The sequence below is a fragment of the Gavialis gangeticus genome, unplaced genomic scaffold (genome assembly GCF_001723915.1).
Source record: "Gavialis gangeticus isolate Ggan-Ray unplaced genomic scaffold, GavGan_comp1, whole genome shotgun sequence".
Taxonomy (NCBI): domain Eukaryota; kingdom Metazoa; phylum Chordata; order Crocodylia; family Gavialidae; genus Gavialis; species Gavialis gangeticus.
Genome location: NW_017729022.1, coordinates 172445456 through 172469285, shown reverse-complemented (window position 1 = coordinate 172469285; position 23830 = coordinate 172445456). Strand labels below are relative to the sequence as shown.

The 23830-nt window shown below is 40.9% G+C and overlaps 1 protein-coding gene across 4 annotated transcripts in view; it reads left to right on the top strand.

Moving 5' to 3' along the window:
- Positions 1–23830, top strand: part of NVL (nuclear VCP-like) — an 82367-nt gene that overhangs the window by 4309 nt on the left and 54228 nt on the right. For 3 of the 4 annotated variants that reach the window (XM_019516512.1, XM_019516511.1, XM_019516515.1), the window contains exons 2-17: positions 500–573; positions 2774–2826; positions 3679–3778; positions 5166–5217; positions 6781–7050; positions 7536–7662; positions 7930–8006; positions 8296–8430; positions 10461–10562; positions 12744–12861; positions 13884–14028; positions 15228–15483; positions 18030–18248; positions 19038–19142; positions 20060–20122; positions 21554–21673. In XM_019516512.1, coding sequence (XP_019372057.1) covers positions 500–573; positions 2774–2826; positions 3679–3778; positions 5166–5217; positions 6781–7050; positions 7536–7662; positions 7930–8006; positions 8296–8430; positions 10461–10562; positions 12744–12861; positions 13884–14028; positions 15228–15483; positions 18030–18248; positions 19038–19142; positions 20060–20122; positions 21554–21673 — 2016 coding nt within the window. The remainder of the gene's footprint in view (positions 1–499; positions 574–2773; positions 2827–3678; positions 3779–5165; positions 5218–6780; positions 7051–7535; positions 7663–7929; positions 8007–8295; positions 8431–10460; positions 10563–12743; positions 12862–13883; positions 14029–15227; positions 15484–18029; positions 18249–19037; positions 19143–20059; positions 20123–21553; positions 21674–23830) is intronic. The other variant, XM_019516513.1, reaches the window with a different exon arrangement.

The window sequence follows — 23830 nt, the reverse complement described above, 5'->3', positions numbered from 1 at the left end:
TTAAATATGTTGGCTTTGTCGTCTGGCGTGACAACCAGATTCCCCGTCTTGTCCTGCAAGGGCCCCACATTTCCTGGGGCCTTCTTTCTACTCCCTATGTATTTAAAAAAGGACTTCTTGTTGTCCTTAATCCGGGAAGCCAGCCCCTGTTCCATCTCTGCCTTGGCCTTCCTAACCATCCCCCTACATCCCCAAACAACTGTAGAATAGTTCTCCTTTCTGATGACCCCTCCTTTCCATTTAATCAGCTAATGGTAACGGTCAGTCTAAAAAATATAGCTTGCTCCATTTTTCCTGTAAAGGCAGCTAGGTGACCATCAGTAGTCTTCCGTCTAATTCTTATCGGTGCAAACTATCTGATCATTTCTTGTGAAACAAGTTAATGTAGCTTCTCCTTTCGTAGCTTGCTTTCTCTAATTTTTGGGGGATAACTTGTAAAAGTCAGTTGCTTCAGTGGAAAGGCTATAAAGTTTTGCTGATTTTTAATTCTTCATTTCAGTATTTAATTAGTAATAAATGTGGCCAGTACGTGGACATTGGTGTGCTAGCAGCTGATTTGCAGAAAACTTATAGGTAAGCAAGAAGTTTAATCCTTACTTTGTTCTTTATAAAGTATGTAAATAATATATTTTTATTCATAACTTGCACTGTAAAAAAATTACATGGAATATTTCCCTTGGATGGATGGCCTCTTGCATTGTTAGAAAAATGAAACTAAAAGTTAATTAAATGTCACTAGTGGAGGGGAAAAATACAGATAGAGAAATCATTTGCACTGTTAAGTTCTCTCTGGGTGATGTACCTATTTCTGATTTGTGCAGGTAGTGCTATACATGTGCATCAAGGCTGTTCCAATGTGCTTTAATTGTAGCGCGTAATAACCATGCTCCAGCATCATGTGTATCAGCATCCCTGCACTGAGAAACGACAGCAGGGGCACTTTAGAACTCATCAAACAAGCTTTAGTTAAAGCACCCCTGCTGCCCTTTTTCAGTGCAGGGATGCTGATACACGTGATCTTCTTGCAGCCACTCTAATTAAATCACCCTTCCTCACCCGCCGACTCCTGGAGCATGTGAATAAATGTCCTATGAGTCCCAGTCATTGCCCATGATTGTGGGACCAAGCACCTTACAAACCCATAATAAGAAAATGGTCCCCACACTGAAAAGCATGAAAAAGAGAGAACAAGTAGATAAAGGCAGACAAGGGAGCACAAAACAACTGTAAGAATACTATTGGTCAGTGCAATAGGGAAGAGTCTGTGTGCCAGTCACCCAACCATTTTCAGTATTTGTTGGTTTGAGCCCCATCATAGAGTTAAGGAAGAATTCAAAGAGGCAAAGCAGCAGCTTTTGCATATGGTTACAGGGTTCTTTGTGGAGAGATGTTTAACTTGTGCTTTTAGGCATGCCTAGCCTGACAGGCTTGATTTTTAAGGTCGTCCATCTACTCTGTAAACCAAGAGTGTCAAACATGGCCTACAGAGCCATGTCTTCTGTCCCACAGATCTTCTAGAGGGGCTGGGAATTTGGAGTGGGAAAAGTGGGGCAGGGCTTGCTGCTGAAATCCAGGGTATGGAGCTCTTTTGGGGAAGGAAGCTCCATGATCCAGATCTGGCTTGGAGTAGGGCAGATAGGACGTTAAACTCATCTGTAAATCCCTTAGCTCAAACCCAGTGGCAGTTTAGCCTGACCTTGAAAGCTCTGCTGACCTTCCAAGTATGAGGTTAACCCTGCCCTTTTGCCCCTTCCTTTCTACACTGGGTCTAGAACTTACCTAGATGCTTCAGTCCTAAGGACTGAGAATCTGCCAGCACTAATTCCCTGCTACTGTGTTCTGGTCCTTATGCACTTCTTTCCCCTCTCTCTGATACAGAGAAGAGATGTTGGCAAAGTAATTTGTATTTTGGGAGGGGTTTTTTTGAGAAGCATATAACAGAGGAACCTGGGTTACATCTGTCTCAGTGTTGTTCTCAAGAAATAAGCGTGATGTTGCCAGCACAATTGTGAAGGCAAGGCAAGATGTAGGTGGGAAGGTGGAGGGGTGTCACAGGGCTCCGGCTAGATAAGAAAGACCTCAAAGTCCACCCTCACAACAGTGTCACATGCTGTTAGTTGAAGGAAATCTGACCCCTTAGGCATGAAGTTGGGAGATCATCTTTATTGCTAAGGATGAAAGAGACTGAATTTTTCAGTACCATTCCAACAAAAAAAATTCAGCGCGTGAACTTGGTGCTTGTGAAAGTAAAGGACAGGTCATCATCGTTTTCTAGATTGAGGTACCATGTTGTACACGATTTTCTGTCCTAGTCTTTTATTATGCCTTGGTCTTGACTAATGGACTTTTCTTTCCAGTCTCTAATCATTTGTATTATACCTATGTGGAGTTTAAAACAAACAAAGCCAGGTGTGTATTGTGGATAACAGTCTGTTTGACTGGCTCTTATGTTGCCTCTGCTCTCTGCATTCAGCTGAGTGGGCTGTTGATATTCTGTATTTGAATGTTCCTCTAGAGGTCGGTAGCTAGAGGCCACTGTGATCTCAGCTTTCACTTTTCATTCCAAAAACTGAGCATATTATGTTGCCATTTAAGCTGCATCAATCACTTGTTTTCTTAAGCTGCGAATAGCTCATACTAAAGTTATGTTTTGCATAATGTATTCCCTTGAGCACTCGCATGAAAGGTTCTGTCGACTTGAAAACAATGCTAAGAATGATGGTATATGAGAGAAGCCCTTAATGGGAGCCTAATCTATGTAATTGTTTTGCAGTGCAGAGTATGGACGAAGGAAAAGAAATGCCTTTAGAATACAGGTTGAGAAAGGTACGTCTGCCAGTATTGGCTCTGAAGGACCAAGGATTTGTAAAAAAAAACAAAACAAAACAAAACAAAAACAAACAACTTGCTGTTTTGTGTTAAGAATAAGACAAAAGCAAGTTCATGGATTTCATAGATTTTTAGGGTTGGAAGAGACCTCAGTAGATCATCCAATCCGACATCCTGCTCTACGCAGGAAAGAGTGCTGGGGTCAGATAACCCCAGCTAGGTATTTGTCATTGAAAGTATTCTCTTGTCAAAAAGGAAAATCTTTATGAAACAAACGTTTTGGGGGATTTACAATATAAGTTTGGAAAAAAATTAATGAAAATGAAAGGGGGTTTTCTATGGCAAAAAATTCCATTTTCTAGAACAGAAGTTTTTAATGAAAAGAAAACCCTCAAAACATTTTGACAGAAAGCGCTCGTCTGGGCCTAATAGAGATGGAGGACTAACCTCTATGGACATTAAGCTGGAAAGGTGCATAAAATGTATTTTAAAAGAACTGTTAAAAAGTACTTTAAAGGAATGTCTTTGTCTGAAGAGCTTGTAACTGAAATATAGTTATTGCTGGAACGATCAATTAACAGGGGACATGCATGACAAACAACAGAAGTTTCATTACATTGAATACTGTTGAGGTTAGGATTACATGTTTGCTATGTCAATACATTTTTCTATACATTTCAGCAAAATATTTAAAAGATTGTATCCTTTACTGTTCAGCCAGTAAACATGGAGTTTAGTTTTAGGGCATCTGGATCAGATAGTAAAGTTTGAACAGACGTGGGGAGAGTGGCTACAATAGTGTTAGGTTGACTTACAAGTTCTTATATTCTTGTATTTTTTTTCCTTCAGTGTTTGAGATAATCTGTAGTGAGAATGAATCTGAGAATTTATCAGCTTTAGAAGATGAACATGTAGCAAAAAGAGCAAGACACAGACGAGAAGAGAATGAGTAAGTAAGAGATTAGTTATCATAAGGGTACTTAATAATGATCCTAATAGATAGCATTCATCTAATATTTTGCATATTCAAATCACTATAAATCCTTCAGGCTGAAAGGAATTGATGTTTCTTGCACCCTTGCAGGCCATGTTTTTATTAGGATTTAACTTAAGAGCACATTTTTTTGCAGTAAAGACAAAGCGGTTATAGTTTTCATGTACATTAGCAGATCAAGTGGCAGTGCCGTAGGGGAACTGAGGCACCAAGATGTTGTTACTTGCTTAGGGTCACATAAGAAACCTGCAGCAGAGCAGAGAATTAAACCCAAGTCTCCCAAGCTTTGAGCTGATGCCATTAAAGACATGGTTTGCAGGCCACATCTGGCCCATAGAGCCCTATCATCTGGCCTGCAGTTCTGCCTCTGTGTGTTCAACCAGCATATCACATGTAGCATGTGCTGGCCCTGGCCCAGTGTGTGGAGCCCCTCTAGCACTTGCTGTGTATGGCACCTGTGCACTGCATCTGAGGCTGGTTTGGTGTGGCCTGCCCATGATGCAGTGAATGCTCCACACTGGCCTTGTATGTGCTGGATCCAGGGCCAGTAAATTAGCCCTACAGGCCAGATCCAATGTGCAGAGCCAGTCTGGCATGGGTGCTACAGGCAGCACGTGCCACAAACTGGCACCATGTGCTATGCACAGCGGGGCCGTGTAGGAAAGCTGCTTGCCTCTGCAAGCACCATGCTGCCCTAACCACTCTTCCCTTGCAGGTGGAGGCAGCATTGAGCAAACCTGTGCTGTTGCCCCTGTGCACACAGGAGAAGTGTGGCCAGGGCAGCATGGAGCTTGCAGAGGCAAAGAGCTTTCCTGTGTGGCCCTGCTGTGTCCTGCCATACCGGGTCACACTCTCTGTGCTGCAGAGGCCCTGGGGGAGGGCAACAGGGTGGGGAGCACGCACCTGCAGCACACACCTGCCCTGCCCCCACCCCCTGCACAGATCTGGGGGGTGCGGGTACCCCCTGTTCCCCAGGAGTGTGTGCTGCAGCCAAGAGCCCCCACTCAAGTGGGGAGCTGGCTCTGTGTTCCTTCTGCTGCAGCAGCCACTGCCTTCTGTTGGGGACAGGGAGCTGCAGACCTGGCTCCAGCTCCACCCTGCAGCTACAGCCTGCCCCCTCCATGCAGATCTGGGGGCACAGGCCCCTCCTCCCCACCCTGCCCTCCAGGGGTGCACCAAAAAGCCCTGCTGAAGCACCCAATCTATGCAGACACTGCAGAGTTGGGTCCAAGTAACACACTGCTGCTTCTGGTAAAGTGAGTTTTTGGCAGAGGGGAGGAGGGTGTTCATGTCTGTTAGCAGCCAAACTTAGTATTTCTGTCTCCTCTCCTTTCTCATAAAGGAATACAGAAAGCTCCATGGATGAGTTGGACGATGATTATCCAGAACATCCAGTATGTCATATTTTTCTGCATATTATATAATACAAATTAACACTCCCTTGTAGCTCTACAAATCTCAATTTGTTTTGCCTAAAATACCCAAGAATATTAAGATCTAACTGTGAATAAATGGATACTCTTTAGATGAAGAGACTCAAACAGTGGCTTAGAGTTCATACAATTCTTGGTGAGAGACACATTTTGAAATAGGTATTTCCCTGCTACCACCTGGTGTTTAAGTGGGTATATTAGGAATTGTACTTCCCACTGGCCATACCACTACCCTTCTGCTTGGTTGTGCCTCTCTCCAGTTGTCCTTCCTAGTGGCTTTCTGATTCATCACAAGTAGCTCATCAGAATGGACACAGTATCCAGCAATCTCCAGGTAATATGTTGAGGCTACAGCAGAAGGACTAAAAGTGGTAGATGCCAGCATTTAAACCTATAAGTTTCTAACTTCTCTCTTGTTAATGTGACTGGGAGGGAGGAGTTTGAATAGCAACTGAAGGGCTATGAGAATTGCCTCTATTTCAGTTGTTCTTCGTGATATGCTGGCTCTGAAAATATTGGGTAACAACCCATCAGTAGTTTTACTGGCCGAGAAGTAGTATAGACCAAGTCTGAGGCATTACTAAGGATGGGAAGGAGAGCATAGCTAAGGGCAAGTGTTATAGGGCATTGCCCTTTAAGTGGAGCAGGCCCAGCCTCTCATGACTCATCAGCTGCTTTTCATCTGAGAATAAACAATTGATCATGAAAGCCATTAAGTTGGGGAAGTGCTACAGTTAGCAGTGGTAGGCCTGGTAGCAGCAGGGAGAGGCTGTTGGGCTCCTGCAGCCTGCTTTGGGAAAAGGAGCAACTTTGTGTGTGCCAATTTGAGTTTTGAGTTGGAAGAATAAAACTATGGCCTGAAGGAAAGGCCTGAACAGACCTTGGGAGGGACAATTAACACCGCATCCAAGTAGGGAAGATAGGCTAGAACTCCATAGAGGGAGGTAACTGGGGCTGGGGCGTGGACAGAAGTACAACCAGAACTAGCAATTTGCAGGTGGCTTCCCAGCTGAGGACATGAAGGGAAGTTATTTTCCTGAGAAGACTATGGCAGGACTATGGTTTGGGGCTATTTCTGAGGGAGGCAAACTTCTGGAGGGCAGGGGGAGAAGGCAGAGAGGAAATGTGACCAGTAAGCTCTGAAAGTTTTGCTGACTGACAGAAGTGTCCATTCTGATAGTTATCATCAGTTAATGGTGCAGAGCTGATAGGTGCATCTACGCTAGCGTGCAGCTGATAAAAACTTAGCTTCCAGTGGAAGTTGTAAAGATTTTTGTCTCCCAATGGGCAAATGCAACACTTCTGTACTTACATAGTCAGCTGAGGAGTGGGAGATGCTGTCAGCTGAGTTCTTTCTAGTGTAAGCAAGACTTTTAAGGGCCAAATGGTGTGTGTTGAATTATTCCCGTGTGCAACTTTTCCAATAAATGCTGCCCTGAATGTGAGAAACTAAAGTTGTCTCTGCATCCTACTAATTTGTTTGTTTGTTTTTGTTTGTTTGTGTGTTTAACTTGAATTCCTCAGTCTCAGAATCACATGAACAGCTCTTTGTTGACCTTATACCGGAAAGAAAATCATGATTCTGTCCCAGGAACTCCAAAGAATGAGCTGATAGAAACTAGCACCCCTGTTCAAGTGACAGCACCCCAACCAAGTGCCCTTACCTCTGGAACGCCACTTGAGACCAGAATCTCTGAAGCTGGCTGGTTTATTGATAAAAACCCAAGTAGAAAAGATGTGGACTTTTTCACTCACCTTTGTGAGGAAGGAAATGAAGAAAAACTGATTTCTGAGGTATTGTGTCTTACAGACCTGATGACATTTAACAAGGTTGCATGTACACATTTCCTATCTTATGTGAGAGTCATTTGAAGGTCAATATGTAGAACAATACTGTCATCTACACCCTGCCCCAGAGGAAAGTTTGTACATTTTAAAAAGCATGAGCCTTTAGTGTGAAATACAAACTTGTTTTTATTTATACAGCTAGTCTATTTAACCCTGGAGGTAGCTGCAGTTCAGTGGTAAATGGAATAATGTGAGGTTTTTTGATAATTTTTTTAATCAGTAAAAAGCAATAGCTTGTATTAAGCTTTTGTTCTTGGATCACTTGTCTGGTTTGGTAATATTTATACAATCCTTTGTTGGAAAAAGATGAAAATTATTGTCACTGGTTTTTAATAAAAAACAAAGTAATAACAAAATTTGCATGCAAGAAGGGATTTACCCCAGCCTTGCCTTCTAGATTGATTGCTCCATTCTGTTTTCTTGTGATCTAGAAATCAAAAGATTTCTCTCTTTTGGAGAGTGAAAGAAGGAAGACAAAGGGTAAGCGAGAGAGACGAAGGAAAGAGGAGTCCCAGGATGTAGATGGTGAAATAGAATCTGCACTGCGTAAGCAGAAAGGTGAGAGCTGTTATTTTTCAAGTGGCTTTTCAGACATGCACCTGCCAGGTAGCTGTGGTACTTGAGTCTGAAAAAATTCAGTAAGGAATTTAGCCCTTGTGGAATATTTCAGTACTTTGATTATTAGATAAATATGCAATTTGATCTGTATAATCTAAGTGTTAATGTTGGTGTCTTTTATTTGGGGTTAAAAGCCAACATTACTGTTAGTATGTCCACATTTTCAGTAATTCAGTTCTTTCTTTCCTTCTTTTTTTCTTTCTTTAGCTAAATCTAAAGGACCAGAGTTGCTTCACCCTTCAGTGAAATTTGAAGATGTGGGAGGCAATGATGAAACGCTGAAGGTTAATCTTAATTTTTATTAAAACCTATTTAGGGTGTTTGTGGAATAGAGAACAAAGTGGGGAGAATCTTTGATATGTTTAATGAGAGAACAATACTGATTTTGCTTGGAAATATCAACAGTTCTCTCTCATGTAGAGCAATATGGCTTGTCATAGACCTTCACCTTGGTTCACCTCTCTCATGACCACTGAAGTAAGATAGTGACACAGAATTTAGTTTCTGTGATCAGCATTGTCACGTGTAACTTAATTTTCTTCTGTCAGAATGGGAGTTTCTTATTCCTTTCAGGAAGTCTGTAAAATGCTGATACATGTACGTCACCCTGAAGTCTACAACCACTTAGGTGTGGTCCCACCTCGGGGATTTCTTTTACATGGACCACCAGGATGTGGAAAGACGCTACTAGCACAGGCGATTGCTGGGGTGAGATGGCTTTTTCTAATGTATGCCTTTAATCATAATTGGGTCAGGGAAAGGGGAAAGAATCCACCTTTATTATAGACTTGATTAGGGGTATGAAACATATGGGCCTGTGGGCTGTATCTGGCTCAAAGCCACTCCATTTCACCCTGCTGGGTTACTGGTGGGCCGCAGAATTCAGGGGCCTGGCTAGTAGTAGGCAAGGTCTGCTGCAGAATCTGGGGCCCTGATGGACAGGGCTATCAAGCAGTGAGTGAGGGTCAGGTAATGCAGCCCTGTTGCCTGCAGCTGCCTGACCCCAGCTACATGTGCACTTCCACCATGGCAAGTGCCCTTCTGGTCCATGGCCACTTAACTTGCTGGTGCCACAGTGGCTGTTGCAGCTACCCTGTACTCTGGGCTGGATTCAGCTTGTGAACAACCCTGCAATCTGGGTGCAGCCTCATGCACAAGGCAAGTGTGACACCCCTAGACTAGATAAAAGTCAAGAGAAGAATGATTTCTCTTGTCTCCTTCCTGAATAACACATGTTCATTCAAAGTTAAGTAACAGCAATGCAGTCTGAATCTAACCTTAATGTATCTTTCTGCCAGAAAGAGAAGTATCAGTATTAAGAGATGGATTTCATTTTTTGCAAATGCTTCCAAGGAAGTAAGATAAGGAATAGACTTCGAGTAGGCCACATATTGGATTAGTTTGATTATTCAGAACTCTTCTCCAACAGTTTTAAGCCTGACCTTAAAACAGAAACACTTGTAGGATGTTGTGACAAGTCTGACTCCTGAGGGTAGTAATTCCTCTAGTCCAAGCTTGGAATTTACCCTTTGGCGACCACTTAGCTTTTACCAAATAAGATGCTGGTCTTTATCCTTATCAAAAAGCTCTCACTGCAAATTACATTTATTTATTTATGTATTTGCTAGTATTGATGTGATATTGTTGCTGTGATGATCCAAGACGTATGCAAGAGGCAGTTATTCTCATGGGTGATATCTTTGCTTGGATCAACTGCTTAGTCCAATAAAAAGAGATCACCCACAAGAATTCCTCCCTTGTATCCTTTTTTCAACTGTTAACAATGGTCTTTGATGCTTTCTGTTACGATGAAGCAGCCATTTGCCCTGTGGAGGACACCTGCAAATCAGGGTAGAGAGAGCTTGGTGGCACAGTGTGGCATTTGCAGTGTTCCTACCTTTTCTCCTCTTTTGAGCATAAATGGAGGCTCCCTATTATTAGGGCTTTCTTTTTCAATTTTAATATTTTAGTGAAATGGCCACAGGTTATAATTTTTTAGGTTTACACATTATATATAAATTATTAACAGGGCAGAGCGTTTTTTTTTCTTCAAAAGCTTCAGAAGGGTTCGGAACCTCTCAAACTTTTATTGAAACAAGTTGACTATGCCCTTTTCAGATTTAAAATGTGAATATTTAGGCTTGGATATACATGAGAGAGAGAGAGAGAGAGAGAGAGATCTAAGTGTGTGTGTAGATGTAATCTCTGTATGTATGCATAGTTCATGTATAATATCTCTGCCAAAATATTCACATTTTAAATTTAAATATAAAAACTATCCTAATATAGTAGCTGTTAGACGACTTGGATTAATTTAATACCATAATATTTATATGTGTTGGAGGTTTACCAGATCAAAAGAGTTTTAGTTTTCATCAGGTGAGATTTGAATTTAAAACAGATTTACTCTCTAACATTGACATCAGGATTCTTCTTAGGGATCGGGCATCAGTATGCCAACTCTTTCCTGATCAGCAGCAATACTATTTAGCTCTTAAAATGGGAGGCTAGAGATTCAATATTCTTTAACGCAGTACTGCTCAGATTTTCTGGAAATGGGGAAAATACCAAATTGGGTCCTTTACACAGATTCCATAAACAGGACACAATCTTAAATACCTGGTCTAGTTTAAACTTTTTAAAGGAAGTTGTTTTGCTTGGTTGCGGGGGGAGTGATATTTCTACATTCTGGAGCTTTCACAACAGGTTTTGTTTTTTGTTTTCTTGCCTATTTCTAGGAGCTTGAACTACCAATCCTCAAAGTAGCAGCTACTGAGATGGTGTCAGGAGTGTCAGGGGAATCTGAACAGAAGCTGAGAGAATTGTTTGAACATGCTGTGGTATGGCAAGCTGGCAGTGTTCTCATCATTAAATTGTTTGTGCCTTTGTTCCTTAACATTTTAAATCTACATGTTTCATTGCTGCGGTTTGAATTTGAACAACGTGTTAGTATTTATAAATAGCATTCTAGAGCCTAGAGGCATCTGTAGTAGTGGATACGGACCCTGCTGTGCTTGAACCTTTACAAAATGCAACCAACAATGCACTTTCCCTTTTTAAAAGATGACAAAACTAATATTAACGTATAGGCTGTTGTGCATGGCAATTCATTGCTTAAAATACTTGGCATTTATTTGTGCTGGGGCACTTTATTGTGCTTTATGAAGTTGATGTGTCTTAGAACTGATTTGGACACAATGATTTCTTTAGTGTGAAAGAAGAGACTACAGGCAGAATTGTTATGAATCTAAGGAGAAAAAGTTAAGATCAAAGTTTTCCCATGTGTGAGTTGCCTTAAACACAATAGTATTTCCAGATTACAGGCTGGGTTGATTATGATCAAACACTGATATGCGAAGAGTTTCATGTAAGCCACCTTGTTCTCTGGTATCCTGTTACCTGGGGAAGTCTTCCATAAGGTATATTAAGAAAATATTCTGTTTTCCCATCCCATTCCATCACCACTAAGCTGGGGACATATACCATTGTTCTTCAGGGGGATGCTGGGAGAGCAGCAATACCAAGGTGTCACATTGCCTTCTACCTTAATCTGAAGCCAAGGTGTAATATTTTATCGTAAAACTCCATTAATGCAAACAATAAGTAAATAACTGAACTATGGAATAAAACTGTCAGTAAAAATTTTTAAATATCCTTTGAGTTTACATGGTCTTGCCTTAACTCTCAACTGTGTGTGTGTGTGTGTGTGTGTGTGTGTGTGTGTGTGTGTGTGTGTGTGTGTGTGTGTGTTTTAAGGATACTTACTGTGTGAAACTATGTTTTGACTTTTTTTTAAAAGTTCTCCTTTTTTTTTAAACCACTGATACTTGTTTTTTTTTAAGCTGGTTTTTCAGAGATTGCCTTTTGTTCTATGATACCCTCTTAGCAAAATTAATGTGCATGCTATACCAGTTATTCTGAGGGACTCAGAGAAATAATACTGCATTGGCCTGATGGCTGTGGAGCTCTGCTTTTAAACTCTTCCCTGCTGGATAGAGAGGCATTTATGGACTTGAACAGACAAGCTTTCAGAGTTGGCCTTCAATACACTTTTTTAGCTTTAGAGTTTGTTAAGCATATAGGTGATTCAGAGAGTCCTGCAAGTGCTGCTTTTGATTAATAGTGACCTTTTAAGAACAGTGAATTCAGGAACAAAAGGTTTATAAAAACCTTATTATGATTTATATACTTCCTGCTTTAGCCTCTTGACTGTAATCTGAGATTAGAAGATAACTCAGAGCTGGCAAATAAGTTTTCCATTGATCTTTTGCCATTCCTTCTTATTCCATTGCACAGCTAGTACTGGTAGTGTTCCAGAAACCACAGTATCAATGCTAAGAAGTTGGCTTGTTCAGATATTCCGAACTTGAGCATCATATTTACTCTCATACTACATGCACCTTTTTTCCAAAAAATCAGCCCTGCAAAATAGGTATTTTTTTTTAAGTGTGAAAGCTAATTTTCTGCACAGTAATCAAAGCATGTAACTGTTTCCTTTAATGGTTAACGTGGGCTCCCAGCCCAGGAGGGAGAATCAGAGTGCTTCAGGGTTACAGGTAGTTTTAACCATATTACAGCCACTGAGCAGTAGAACTGTAGTTCTGATGGTGAGTGATGCTGAGGAGAGAGCTCTTCCCCTCCTTCCTGGGGCCAGCATTCAGCCATGTTCTTTGTTCATAAAGCTATGTAGGGCATGTGATATGCAGCTAAATATGACTTCTTCAAATGAAAAAGTGATTGCCAGAGTGGAGGATCTATAAACCATAATTATATATTTAAAAGAAAAATGTCATGCCTTATGCACAGTTCCATTCTATATTTGGTTGCTCCAGTGATGGAAAATAAAAATAGATAAGGATTATGGATATTTTGGCACAGGGCTGTTGTTCAGAGTAAATGGCAGCACATGCAGTAATATTTTCCTAACTTTTAAACGGAAAACTCCTTTTCTTAAATTTGTTGCAATGTTTGTAATATGCTGTGTGTGTTTATAGTGATTTTGGTGATGTTCTTGTTCCTAGTCCAATGCACCATGCATCCTTTTCATAGATGAGATTGATGCTATCACCCCAAAGAGGGAAGTTGCATCGAAAGACATGGAGCGAAGAATTGTGGCCCAGTTACTAACCTGCATGGATGGTCAGTTTAAAGAATATATATATATATATAATATATATATATATATACACATTTTTTTTTTTTTTAAACCTAGCCTTTCTTCTGAAATCCAGTCCTGTCTTTATTTTAATTTCTCTGATTTTAGCTAGCTGTGATGATTGAAAATCCTGTGGCATTCATATAGGAACAAGGGTTGTTAATTCTGGTGCCCCAGCCAAAATCCCTTTCATGTAATTTTTTGTTACCTTAAAGGGCCCTTGCAAATCCCACTATAAGAGTCTTAATTTCTGGGGATATAGTGGTATTAACTTCCTGTTCTGGGTTGCGTGCTCTAGAAATATATGTGGTATTGTACCCTTAGGGTATATTTTTTTCAATATGAGGGGGAATTACTCCTGTATATTGTTTGGGGAAAGCTGAAATCTGTGCTGGAATTGAAGCATGGAAATGCTAAAATTAGCTGCATTTGGAGCTGTAGTGGTTGCAGCTCTCCAGCTACAGAGAGAGAGGGGCAGAGCATACTCTGCAGCGTCAGTTAGTCTTGCCTTTTCTCAGCTGCTGCTGAATTGGCAGTAGCTTTGGCTGAGCAGCAAAAAGCTGCCGTCAATTTGGCAGTGGCAGTGAATGAGTTTAAAATTAGCTTTGCCAGCAGCAGCCAGTGAGCTGGCTGAGAGTAAGCAAGCCATTTCAGGCAGTTAGCTTAGACCATGACTCTGGAAAAATCTTTTTCTTTAATTTGCTTTTCCAAAAACAAGATGCATGTGGTATGCAAGAAAATAAAGTATGTCACAAAATACTTCCCCATACAAATATCTGCCTGTGATAGTGCAGCGCACAAACTCATTAGAGAAAATAAAGGGAAATGGTTAAAAGGAGGGGTGGGGAATGGATTGCTGGCAGTCCAGCATAGCAGCAAATATTTTCAGGTATCAGGAGTAATTTCCTGTAGCATGCATTTTTAACTGGACTAGAATAAACAGCGATAATCTGAAGATACAATACCATTAATTCTTATTCGTTTTCTTCCTCCCTTCCTTCCTCAGATCTGAACAATTTGCCTGCTTCTGCTCAGGTGCTAGTCATTGGAGCAACTAACAGGCCAGACTCACTGGATCCAGCACTGAGGCGAGCTGGAAGATTTGATCGAGAAATTTGTCTAGGGATTCCTGATGAAGCAGCTAGAGAAAAGTATGTTTCAGTAGGTCTTGGCTTCTTCAGTAGAACTGTTAAAAATGAGTAAATAAATTTTAAAGGCTTCTGAACTGTTTTTTAATGTTCGTTACCCAATTAGAGGTAGTCTTCTTAAAAACTAAATGCCTCTTTCTTAAACTCTATCCAAATAAGGCTGGCCCTTACACTAGACCTCTTTGTTCTGTAAACCAAAATAGGGTGCTCCTTCAGGATGGAATAGATGGAACACATCATGTGCAGGAATGCAAGTAAAGTCAAAATCTTAGTGGGTACCTTAGCTGAGACCATTGCTTATTTATTTATTTTTTTAAGCTCTGCTATTTTTTTCCTAAAAATATAATAAAGCTGTCATTTTATTATAGTACAGGGGTTGTCAACCGGGGTATGCATACCCCTAGGGTACTTCAAAAGGTCCTGGGGGGTATGCACGGGTGGGCAGGGACAGAGCACCGCCACCACCTCCCAGGAGCAGGACCGGGGGGAGCAAGGGCACTACTGCCCCACTGTGGGCTGCATAGGCGCCACCCGGCCAGCTGGATATGGGGGTGGGGGAGGGCAGGGGCTTACATGGCGGCTGTCAACGGCGTCCACCACCCCACACCACCACCTACCACTTTCCCACGGCCAGTCGCACGTGTGGCTCCGTGGGCTGCTGACAGCTGGCTGGGTGTGAGCAGAGGCAGGGGGAGGTGCCGCGCTGGGGAGGAGGCCCTGGCTGGCGCCTGTTCTGTTGATGCTGCCTTCAACTTACGAGTGCCTGGGACCCCGGCAGGGGAGGGGAGGGGAGGGGAAGGGCCCAGGCCACCACCCTGTAGAAAGAGCCTGCAGCTCAGGGCTGGCCTGGGCTGGGTGTTCATGGGGCCAGGCCCCACAGGCCACCCGCCACTCTGCATCCGGCCACCAGGGGTACACTTCTTAAAAAAGGTTGAGAACCCCTGGTATATTATACTCAACTAAACTGATTCTTAAACTTTAAATGAGCATGCGTGGCTGAGATTTTATTTATGTATCTGGAGAATGTGACTTGTGATTCTCAGCCTTGAGTAACTCTAAAATGAGTTAAAGCTGAATTATTATGCTATTGCACTGCTATGATCCAGTCAAAAGGACTAACTGAATAATTATATTTTCAGATGGGAGGGAAAATTGCTGCAAGGATTGTTTGTATGGTGTATTTTTCTTTTTCTTTTGAACAGAATTCTACAGACATTGTGTCGAAAACTTAAGCTCCCTGAATCTTTTGATTTTCATCACTTAGCTCATGTGACTCCAGGCTATGTAGGTGCAGATTTGATGGCACTTTGTCGTGAGGCAGCCATGTGCACAGTGAACAGGGTCCTGATAAATTCAGAAGGGCAAAAATGGAAGGAGACAGAGGCTGGAAAAGCAGTGAGTGACCAAAGTATTGAAAATGGAGAAGTACCAGTCAGAAGGCAGCCAGAGCTTGTAAAGGTACTTGATCCTTTGACACTCTCCTTTCTTAAAAATAAACTGCTTCAGAGTTGTAAGATTCTGTGCTCAATCTGTAGTAAACACATTTTAATCACAGCAATATTTGCTTGCATGTTATATATTTATGTAGCATTTTTATCCTTCCAGTTAATAAAATACTTCCTAATTAATTGTAGAAACTGTGTGAACATTTTGAGGCAGTTGCACCACTATAGGAAACTTTGAGACTAGTTTAATGCTTTGACAGCTGGGTTTTTTTTAGGTGCTTGCTTGAAAACTGCCATGCCTTCTATGAGGGATGGTGGTACAGCTACTGGTGCAGATTTGAGGTTGCTTGAACAAATAGTTCCAAAGACATGGGCCAATGCAGATCAAATTATGTCAACATGTTTTAGGTCTTAATTTTTTTTTGCACATGCTTAGGCTTAGATTGTGGCTCTAGTCCTCTCCAAATTGATCTCACCAGCTCAGGATTGATCTCATTTGGTGATTGATATTCAACAACTTATTTAGGAAAGCAACATTTTAAAAATTATTCAAGGTTGGATCTGTGACATAGCATGAGTTAGAGAAAGTGGTTGGTTGGTTGTTTGCAGCAGCCAGAGACGTAACAAGGATTCTGTTACAAGTAAGAACCTTTGCAGATAACCTGGTGTTGAAATAATGGGGTAGCTTGAGGTGACATGTTGGCCCCTGGCAGACATCAAGTCACACGGTTGGGACCTGGCAGATTTTATCCCTGATCCCAAAACTAGAAGGTCCTGCCATCGGGGTTAAGTTTAAACAGATTGTAAGAATGTAAGTGCTAGCATTCCTTGAGCTGTGGTACGGGGTTCCAGTCCCTAATGCCAAGCTTCCTTTGCCCCACAATATTTAAAAGGTTTGCCTACAGCTGACTTGCATAAGCATGGGATGTAGGCAGCTGACGATTGGGGAACTCCATACTACATGTTCAAATTTAACTGTGATACAAACCTGCCACAAAAATGTAAAACATCCATTTGCCATTTTTTTTCTATGATAAATTGGTTGACCACGTGGCATGTTGCACCTTATTGTGCGATTTAACACATTAATTGAACGATAAATGTTATATCTGCCAGGGGCTGTTGTGACCATTGAATCTGAATGGAGCCTATGCCCTATGGATTCTAAATCCTTCCATTTAGAAATTTTCTAGGAATGTGCTGTGCACATTTAAGTTGCTCTGTTCCTGCACTATGCAAAGGCTTCTGGAAGTCCTTGCCTTCTGGTTTAACAGCTAACGTTTTAAAATGTTCTAAAATTCACATGTGTACTTTGTTCCACTTTTTGAGGTAGTGTCAAAAAGTAAGCAGCTTCACTGCTTGCTTAAAAAAATGTTTTTATATTTGTGAGTGGGGGGGAAACAAAACAGCTTCACTGGAGTAAATTAATTGTGCTACATGCCTGTCACGCATCTCCTAAATGGGACTGAGTTTAAAGCAAACAGCTGTGACTCGCATCATCATGATCAAAGGGGTTTTCTGTTTTTCAGAAAACTAATCACAACAACGAACCCAATTCTAACAACTGCCATGAGGTCAACATCAACTAATTCAGTTTTAGAAATTACTTTGCCAATTTTAGAAGTTGCTTCAAAACAACAACCTATGTTCATTGCAGAAAACAACTTATGTAATATTTGATCCCATTTACACAAACAAAGTGTTCACACCTAGTTGATTCACATCTGGAAGTGCTGTGCTTTTCTTTGAAAAATGGAAGATGCTGGAAAAACTTTTAGTTCAGTGACCATCCTTTAAAACACTCTTAACAAACATCAAATAACATTTTCTTCTACAAGCTGCTCTTGAGAACCCAAGTAACCAAAATCTGTGTTTTTGTAGGCTTTTTTTCACTTTGAAATGGAAATCCTAGTACAATCTTATTTATCACAGCACAATGTTTCTTAGGGCATGACTGGCAGACCACATTTTGGTCAGCCTGGGAATAAACGAGAGACTGCAAATTGTATATAGCAATTGCATTTCATTATTGCTGAACCTGAAGATACACTCAGCAATGTGCTGACATGTTGTGAAAGTTTTTAGAAATAAGCACTGACTTTTAAGGACTGTGTATGAAATACATGAGTGGGACTCACTGTGCTTCTGTATAGAACTAGTTAGAACTGCAGAGCAAATCATAACAGTAAGTACCTTGATAAAAGTAAATCTTAGCAGAGATTTTTTTTTTTTTTGGCAGCCTCCCCAGAAGTGGCCAAGCACTGCATAGCACTACAGAGACAGCCCTCACTGGGGCAGTGTAGAGTAAGCTTGCCCTGGTACAAGTACTACTGTTACAAGTACTGTTGTACTGGTATGGTGCTGGTGTGGGAGGGAAAATGGAAAGTGGGATTTAAAACCAACACTGCAGAGTTGTCTAGCGCCTCTTCCAATATTCAACTGGAATGTTACCTTAATGAACATGTTTTTACTCCAGGGAAACCTTGAAAAATTGTGTGGTGGTAAAATTTTGTCCATTGTCATCTTTTTTTTTTTTTCCCCCCTTTCCCTTTCTTTTAGGATGAATTGCAGAAACTGCTGGAATTGCTTAAAGAGCAGGACCCCTTGGTAGAAGAGCAGCTGCAAAAGCTCTGCATTGAGATGAATGATTTCATTGTTGCACTGTCCTCAGTGCAGCCTTCTGCCAAGAGAGAAGGCTTTGTCACAGTTCCTGATGTGACATGGGCAGATATTGGAGCTCTGGAGGACATTCGGGAGGAGCTTACCATGGTTATACTGGTAGGCATGAATGCCATTTTGAGTCCTGCTAGGAAACATGATATCTAGCTAGAGGCAAAATCATATGTTTCAGAAATCTGAACTTGGTGTTCTGTTCTGAAGTTTTACTTCAAATTGTCTGAAATCTTGTTTGGTTGATCTTTTTGCTGCATCTTATTTAAAAATCCTTGTATTTTTGTGAATTAAGGTAGACAGCTAATTTTTTTCTTTGATTTATGTCTTCCTTTTCAGTGACAAGATATATTTAATGAGAGAGCTTATATCAGTGCTGCCCTTAGAAATGTCTTTTGATCTGTGTTTAATCAAAGACCTATCCTCATTTTTTTTTTTTTTTAATTTTTTTTTTTTTTTAATTTTTTTTTTTTTTTAATTTTTTTTTTTTTTTAATTTTTTTTTTTTTTTAATTTTTTTTTTTTTTTAATTTTTTTTTTTTTTCTGACAATTTCCTAATTTAAAGAAATTACATGCCTGTGTTTTAGTGTACTTTTCCTCTTCCTCAGCAACCTTCATGTAAGCTCACCATAGACACTCAGTTTAGCGAAAGAGTTTTTAATTACGAAAGCTCTACTGTCATACAGCTTAACTGAAGAAAATGTGAAAGCCATTTGCTACCACAAGCAAGAAAGTGCCCATCTAGTTGTTTGATATGAATATACCCATACAGTTGCTGGTTCAGCTCAGGTGGAAAGTTCTTTGTACCTTTGTTTTGGCTTCCGCTTTAGTTGCACCTTGTTGAAACTTTAAGATCAATGCTTCAGTCACTGTTAATTGTTTGGGTTTTTATCATAGGCACCTGTTCGGAATCCAGAGCAGTTCAGGGCTCTTGGCCTGACTGCTCCAGCTGGTGTACTACTTGCAGGGCCTCCTGGATGTGGAAAAACGTTACTCGCCAAGGTAGGAATTGCCTACTGTGTATGCTTCACGCGGATACTGGGACGTAGTAGAGTGCCCTAGGGAAGAAGTCAGATTTCTTTCAAAAGAATGACTTGGTGACATCGAATGGTAGATTGCTTCATTGGGTGATGGCAATAGGAGTCGAGCCCTCACACTGCTTTCAGCAGGAGCTTGAGTTAAACATTTAAATTTTAAAAAGTCTTTTGAAGTTAATTTATTTCCCAGTAAAATAGTTCCATTTCACTTGAGTGAGAAGGAAGAAAGGTAAAGGCAGAAAGAATGCAATAGGTTTAAAAATAATAAAGTGGTGAAAAGGAAATGGCTCCTTTCTACAGATCTGTCACTTTGCTGTCGTCTACTGTAATTAAAAGCTGTGGTTGTCCACTAAAGACTGGATCCATTTTACCACTTATTCTCAATGCTAATGTTTCTTTTGGAACAATGCTTTCCTCCTTAACTTGCATATTTCCTTGAATTTCTAGACCAGCTCTTGTGTTTGGTCTTTAAGGACTGTTCATGTGATGACATTTCTCTGTAACGTGCACTAGTCATTTAGAGTTGTTTTTAAAAGCATTTCTGGAACAGGACCTCAGTTTAAAAAAAAAAAAGCTGTGGGAAGCAGCGTGTGTGTGTGGACTGTGTTGAACGAATGAATTAGTGTCTGGGCTTGGGTGTGGGCTCCTAAAGAGCTTCATATATTTTGAGAGAGGTTTGATAAATAATCTTTTCTTTTGAGTTCTTCATAAATCAATGAATAGAAGAGAAAATGACCTTTTTCATAGTGCATCTGGAATCTTGCCAGAGTTTTCAAGAAAAGAGAATAGATAATACTCTTAAAATGATGCTTCAGGAAGTCTGGTGAATGGAAGCCTAATATTATCTGTGTGATGGTGGGGTTTTTTTAATTTTCTGGATAGGCTGTGGCAAATGAGTCTGGGCTGAACTTCATCTCTGTGAAAGGTCCAGAACTGTTAAATATGGTAAGTGTTGATCATTATACCTTGACCTTTACTATTTTGACTGAGTTCTTTGCTGCAGCTTGAGACAATTGAGTCCTGATAATCACTAAGCTGGTGTTTTGTGCAACAAGAATGCATCATGTAATGTCATCTTAATTTTTAATAGCTCTTATAGCAGCCAGGTCGCTCTCAAGGGATGCATTTAGGTGGCATAGTTCTTACCCAGTTTGATCTGCCTCTTGTGGTGCATCCTCTCTTAAGGTGTGGTAATCCTCTCTTAAGGATTAGAGACTGTGGGGCTTACTTGATTTGCATAGTAAGACTTTTGAAGTAACTAACTGTTTGCCTCATTGTTGGTGTGTGCTGTGAGGACAAAGGGCAACATTTTCAAGCCAAATTAAAATTTTCAAATAGTGATGGCTTCAGGACTTGGCATCTCTGAAAATCAAACCAAGTACCTAAAACAACTCTGTAAATTAACTTTAAGTGATTTAAGACTGGGGTTAGATTTTGCCAAAGTTTTCCATCTACTTTATATCGGGATCTAAACCTCAGAAAAGATGCTACTCTTCAGAATGTTTAAAAGTCATTTATTGTGATCAATCATAAACATAAGTGTTATGATTTAAGGCAAGTCCTCGACTTAAAAATATCATTTTTATTACACTTTGATATTTTCCCACACCTTTTTACAGTTTAAGAAATGCGCAAGGTGATCAAAATGATTGTACTTCATGCTGCTCAGATTCAGATTGGAGCACATCACTTACCTCTTTTAGTAAATGGGTGAAACTGAAGCCAAAAGAAGTGGATTTGATCCATTTTTTTAGTTAGTGCAGATCCCTGCCTCCTTAAGTTCAAAGGGAACTGATTTATGATTTCTGGACTCTGAGAATGGAGAGATGAAGCACATTAATGGTGAATGAATGCTGTCCGTGGGGTAACAAAATGTTCTATTTGCAAATCAAGTGAGGCTTTTGCCCTTGTGTAATGACTTTCTGAGGGAAGAAACTCTTTATTTCAATTCTTTCTACATAGTTCTGTTTATGAGCTTCAGCAGATGTGAATTTATGGATGCCTCAGATACTTAAAAAGATTCATTAAGGTTATGGAGAGGAATATAACTGTTAACTCTCTCTGTCAGTATGGTGGCAGATATTCATTCCCATAAGGCAGTTCCTTACCAGTTTGGCACTGACACTGTGCTGCATGCAACAACTTAAGTTGTGAACTGGGTAGTGACAAATGCATACAAATTTGCCTTTTTCCTCGTCCAAAAAAAAAAAAAATTATGGGTTTAAATTGATGATAAACTTGGCAGAATTAAATGGAGTAAATAAAAGTATGTGATCCTTTGGCCTCGGCAGGCACCACCAATCATGGATTAAATTGGATTATGAAGCAAAAGTTTGATATTTTGGATTGTTCCACCGTGTTTCTATATTATTTCAGTATGTCGGTGAAAGTGAGCGTGCTGTACGTCAGGTATTTCAGAGGGCCAGGAATTCTGCTCCTTGCGTTATATTTTTTGATGAAGTGGATGCATTGTGTCCCCGGAGGTCAGACCGTGAGGTAAGCCTGAAATCATATCCCACAAGTTACTTTAATCAGATCTTTCTTTTGTGTCCTGGTACTGTAAGTACAGACTTTCCGGTATTGGGTACATAATGTGGCCTGGATTGTAGCCTTGGTAAGGACTTCTATGGTCTACTCTCTTCTAGAAGCTGGAAGACTAACACATGTTCCATGGTCACTGCAGTCGCATGAATTAGGGCTGTTAAAGTAACATCACTCCCAGATGTTGTCTTTTGACCGTCTGACTTTTGTTCAAAGACAGTTTAAATATGTCTGTGGTGATCAAGTCTGTTCTGCACCTGTGGTGATGTTTCTTCATTTTGATATCCTCTTTGAGCATGTTGTTGTGCACATCACACTTCTTCTTTATTCAGATATGGGTTTTAAGTATGTTTGCATTTAAACTTCTAAATATTTTCTCTTCCCATTGGCCCCTTACTCACAGGTGCCATGTAAATCTTCCATCTCCTTAAAAAAAAAAAAAAAAAAAAAAAAGTAGTTCTAGTGCAAAATTGTCACAAACTTGAACCAAAAGATAGTACTAAGTTTGTAATTGGGTTTGATTTTGGCCTCTACAAATGCCTGTGCTCATGTGTACAATCAAAAGGGCCCCTGGGTATGGAAAACTCCTCCTGCATGAACTGTGTGTATGATGGGCATAACAGTTCTTGTCAATGTAAAGCCATAATAAAATTGGGTGCAATTCAGTGCAGTTATTAACATCGTATGATAATCTAGCCCAGTAGTGCCCAAACTGTTGGCTGTGGGCTGGATCCAGCCTGCAAAGTAAGGTAATCCAGTCATCTGACCCATGGGGCTTTCTGTGGGTTTGGAAACTTGGTGGCAGGAGAGAGGTGGCAGCATTGATTCTGCAGCTCCTGGAGCTGCAAAGACCAGAAAGGTCAAGCACCATTGATCTAGACCATACAGTTCAAACACTATCCCAGCATTTCTAATCAGATTTAAATGTGATTTTTAAGTTCAAGGTAAGTGCCAAATTACTTTTTGTTGTTCTCTCAGCTGAACTGACACACAAACTAGGACTAAAAGTTATCCAAATTATCTTTTCTTTGTGGTTAGAAATCTAGATGCTCAACAAATGACCCAAAATGTACATTATTTTATGAGAGATTAAATGAGTTAGTTCTTCTCTTAAAAAATGAAATAAAGAAATACCTACCATATTTATCTGAATCCAAGATGACTTCAAATTGAAGACAACCCCCCCTAAATTAGATTCTATACATAGAAAACTATATGTTGTAATTCTCCATGTGTAGAATATAATTATTGGATGTTCATCTCAATCTCAGATTTGTCCATCCCCCCTCCCAACGCTGCAGCAGGTAAAGCAGTGACAAGCGGGAGGCAGCCTGTCCCTGGTCCTTTTGTCCCATCCCCCCTCAACTCTTGCACCTACCCTTCCCCCAGTGCCTGCCCCCTGTCATTGGGTCCCATTGTGCCCTGGGTCCCTTGCCACCCTGTACCACTGCCTTGCACTGGGTCCTGCATTGCCCCACACCTCACAGAGTAGATCCTGCTGCTGCTTCTACACTTACTGCATTTTTACTTGACTCTTGATTCTGAGACTAAGCTTTGGGGTGTTCAGACCTGTCACCTTTTTAAAAAAAAATCTGTACCACTGCCAAGGTACACCCTCTTGCTAGGCATGCTTTCACATTATTTGTAAACTGCAAGTAGGGGCCTTTGGGGGCAGTTGCGGTATCTGCAATAAGAGAGTACGAGTTTGAATAACTGTGTCTGAAACACAACCATACCACCTTCACAGTATGCAGAAATCTCTACTTCTGTGAAGTCCACCCTGGTTGATGAGCTCTGTACCCTGTGAATGTTGCATGTGGCCCACAAAGAATTAGCTTACAGCCCCTAAGCTCCCAGTTTGATCACCAGCCCCCTTCATTACTTTGCTGCTGTTGCTGCAAGGGACTCCAGGCTTCTCTCACCTCCTCCAGCTTCCAGGGGTGGGACAGGGCAGTGCAGTTTGCAGGACCCAGGGAACTTAGGGCGGGGGGCCCATGTGATGTGGTGTAGCGCAGCCACGTGTGTACCCACTGCACATCCCAGTGGAGGAGTGGCAAGGGGGGGGGGGCGTTGCTATATGACCCAGGGGCTATGCAGCCCCTGGATGCTCAG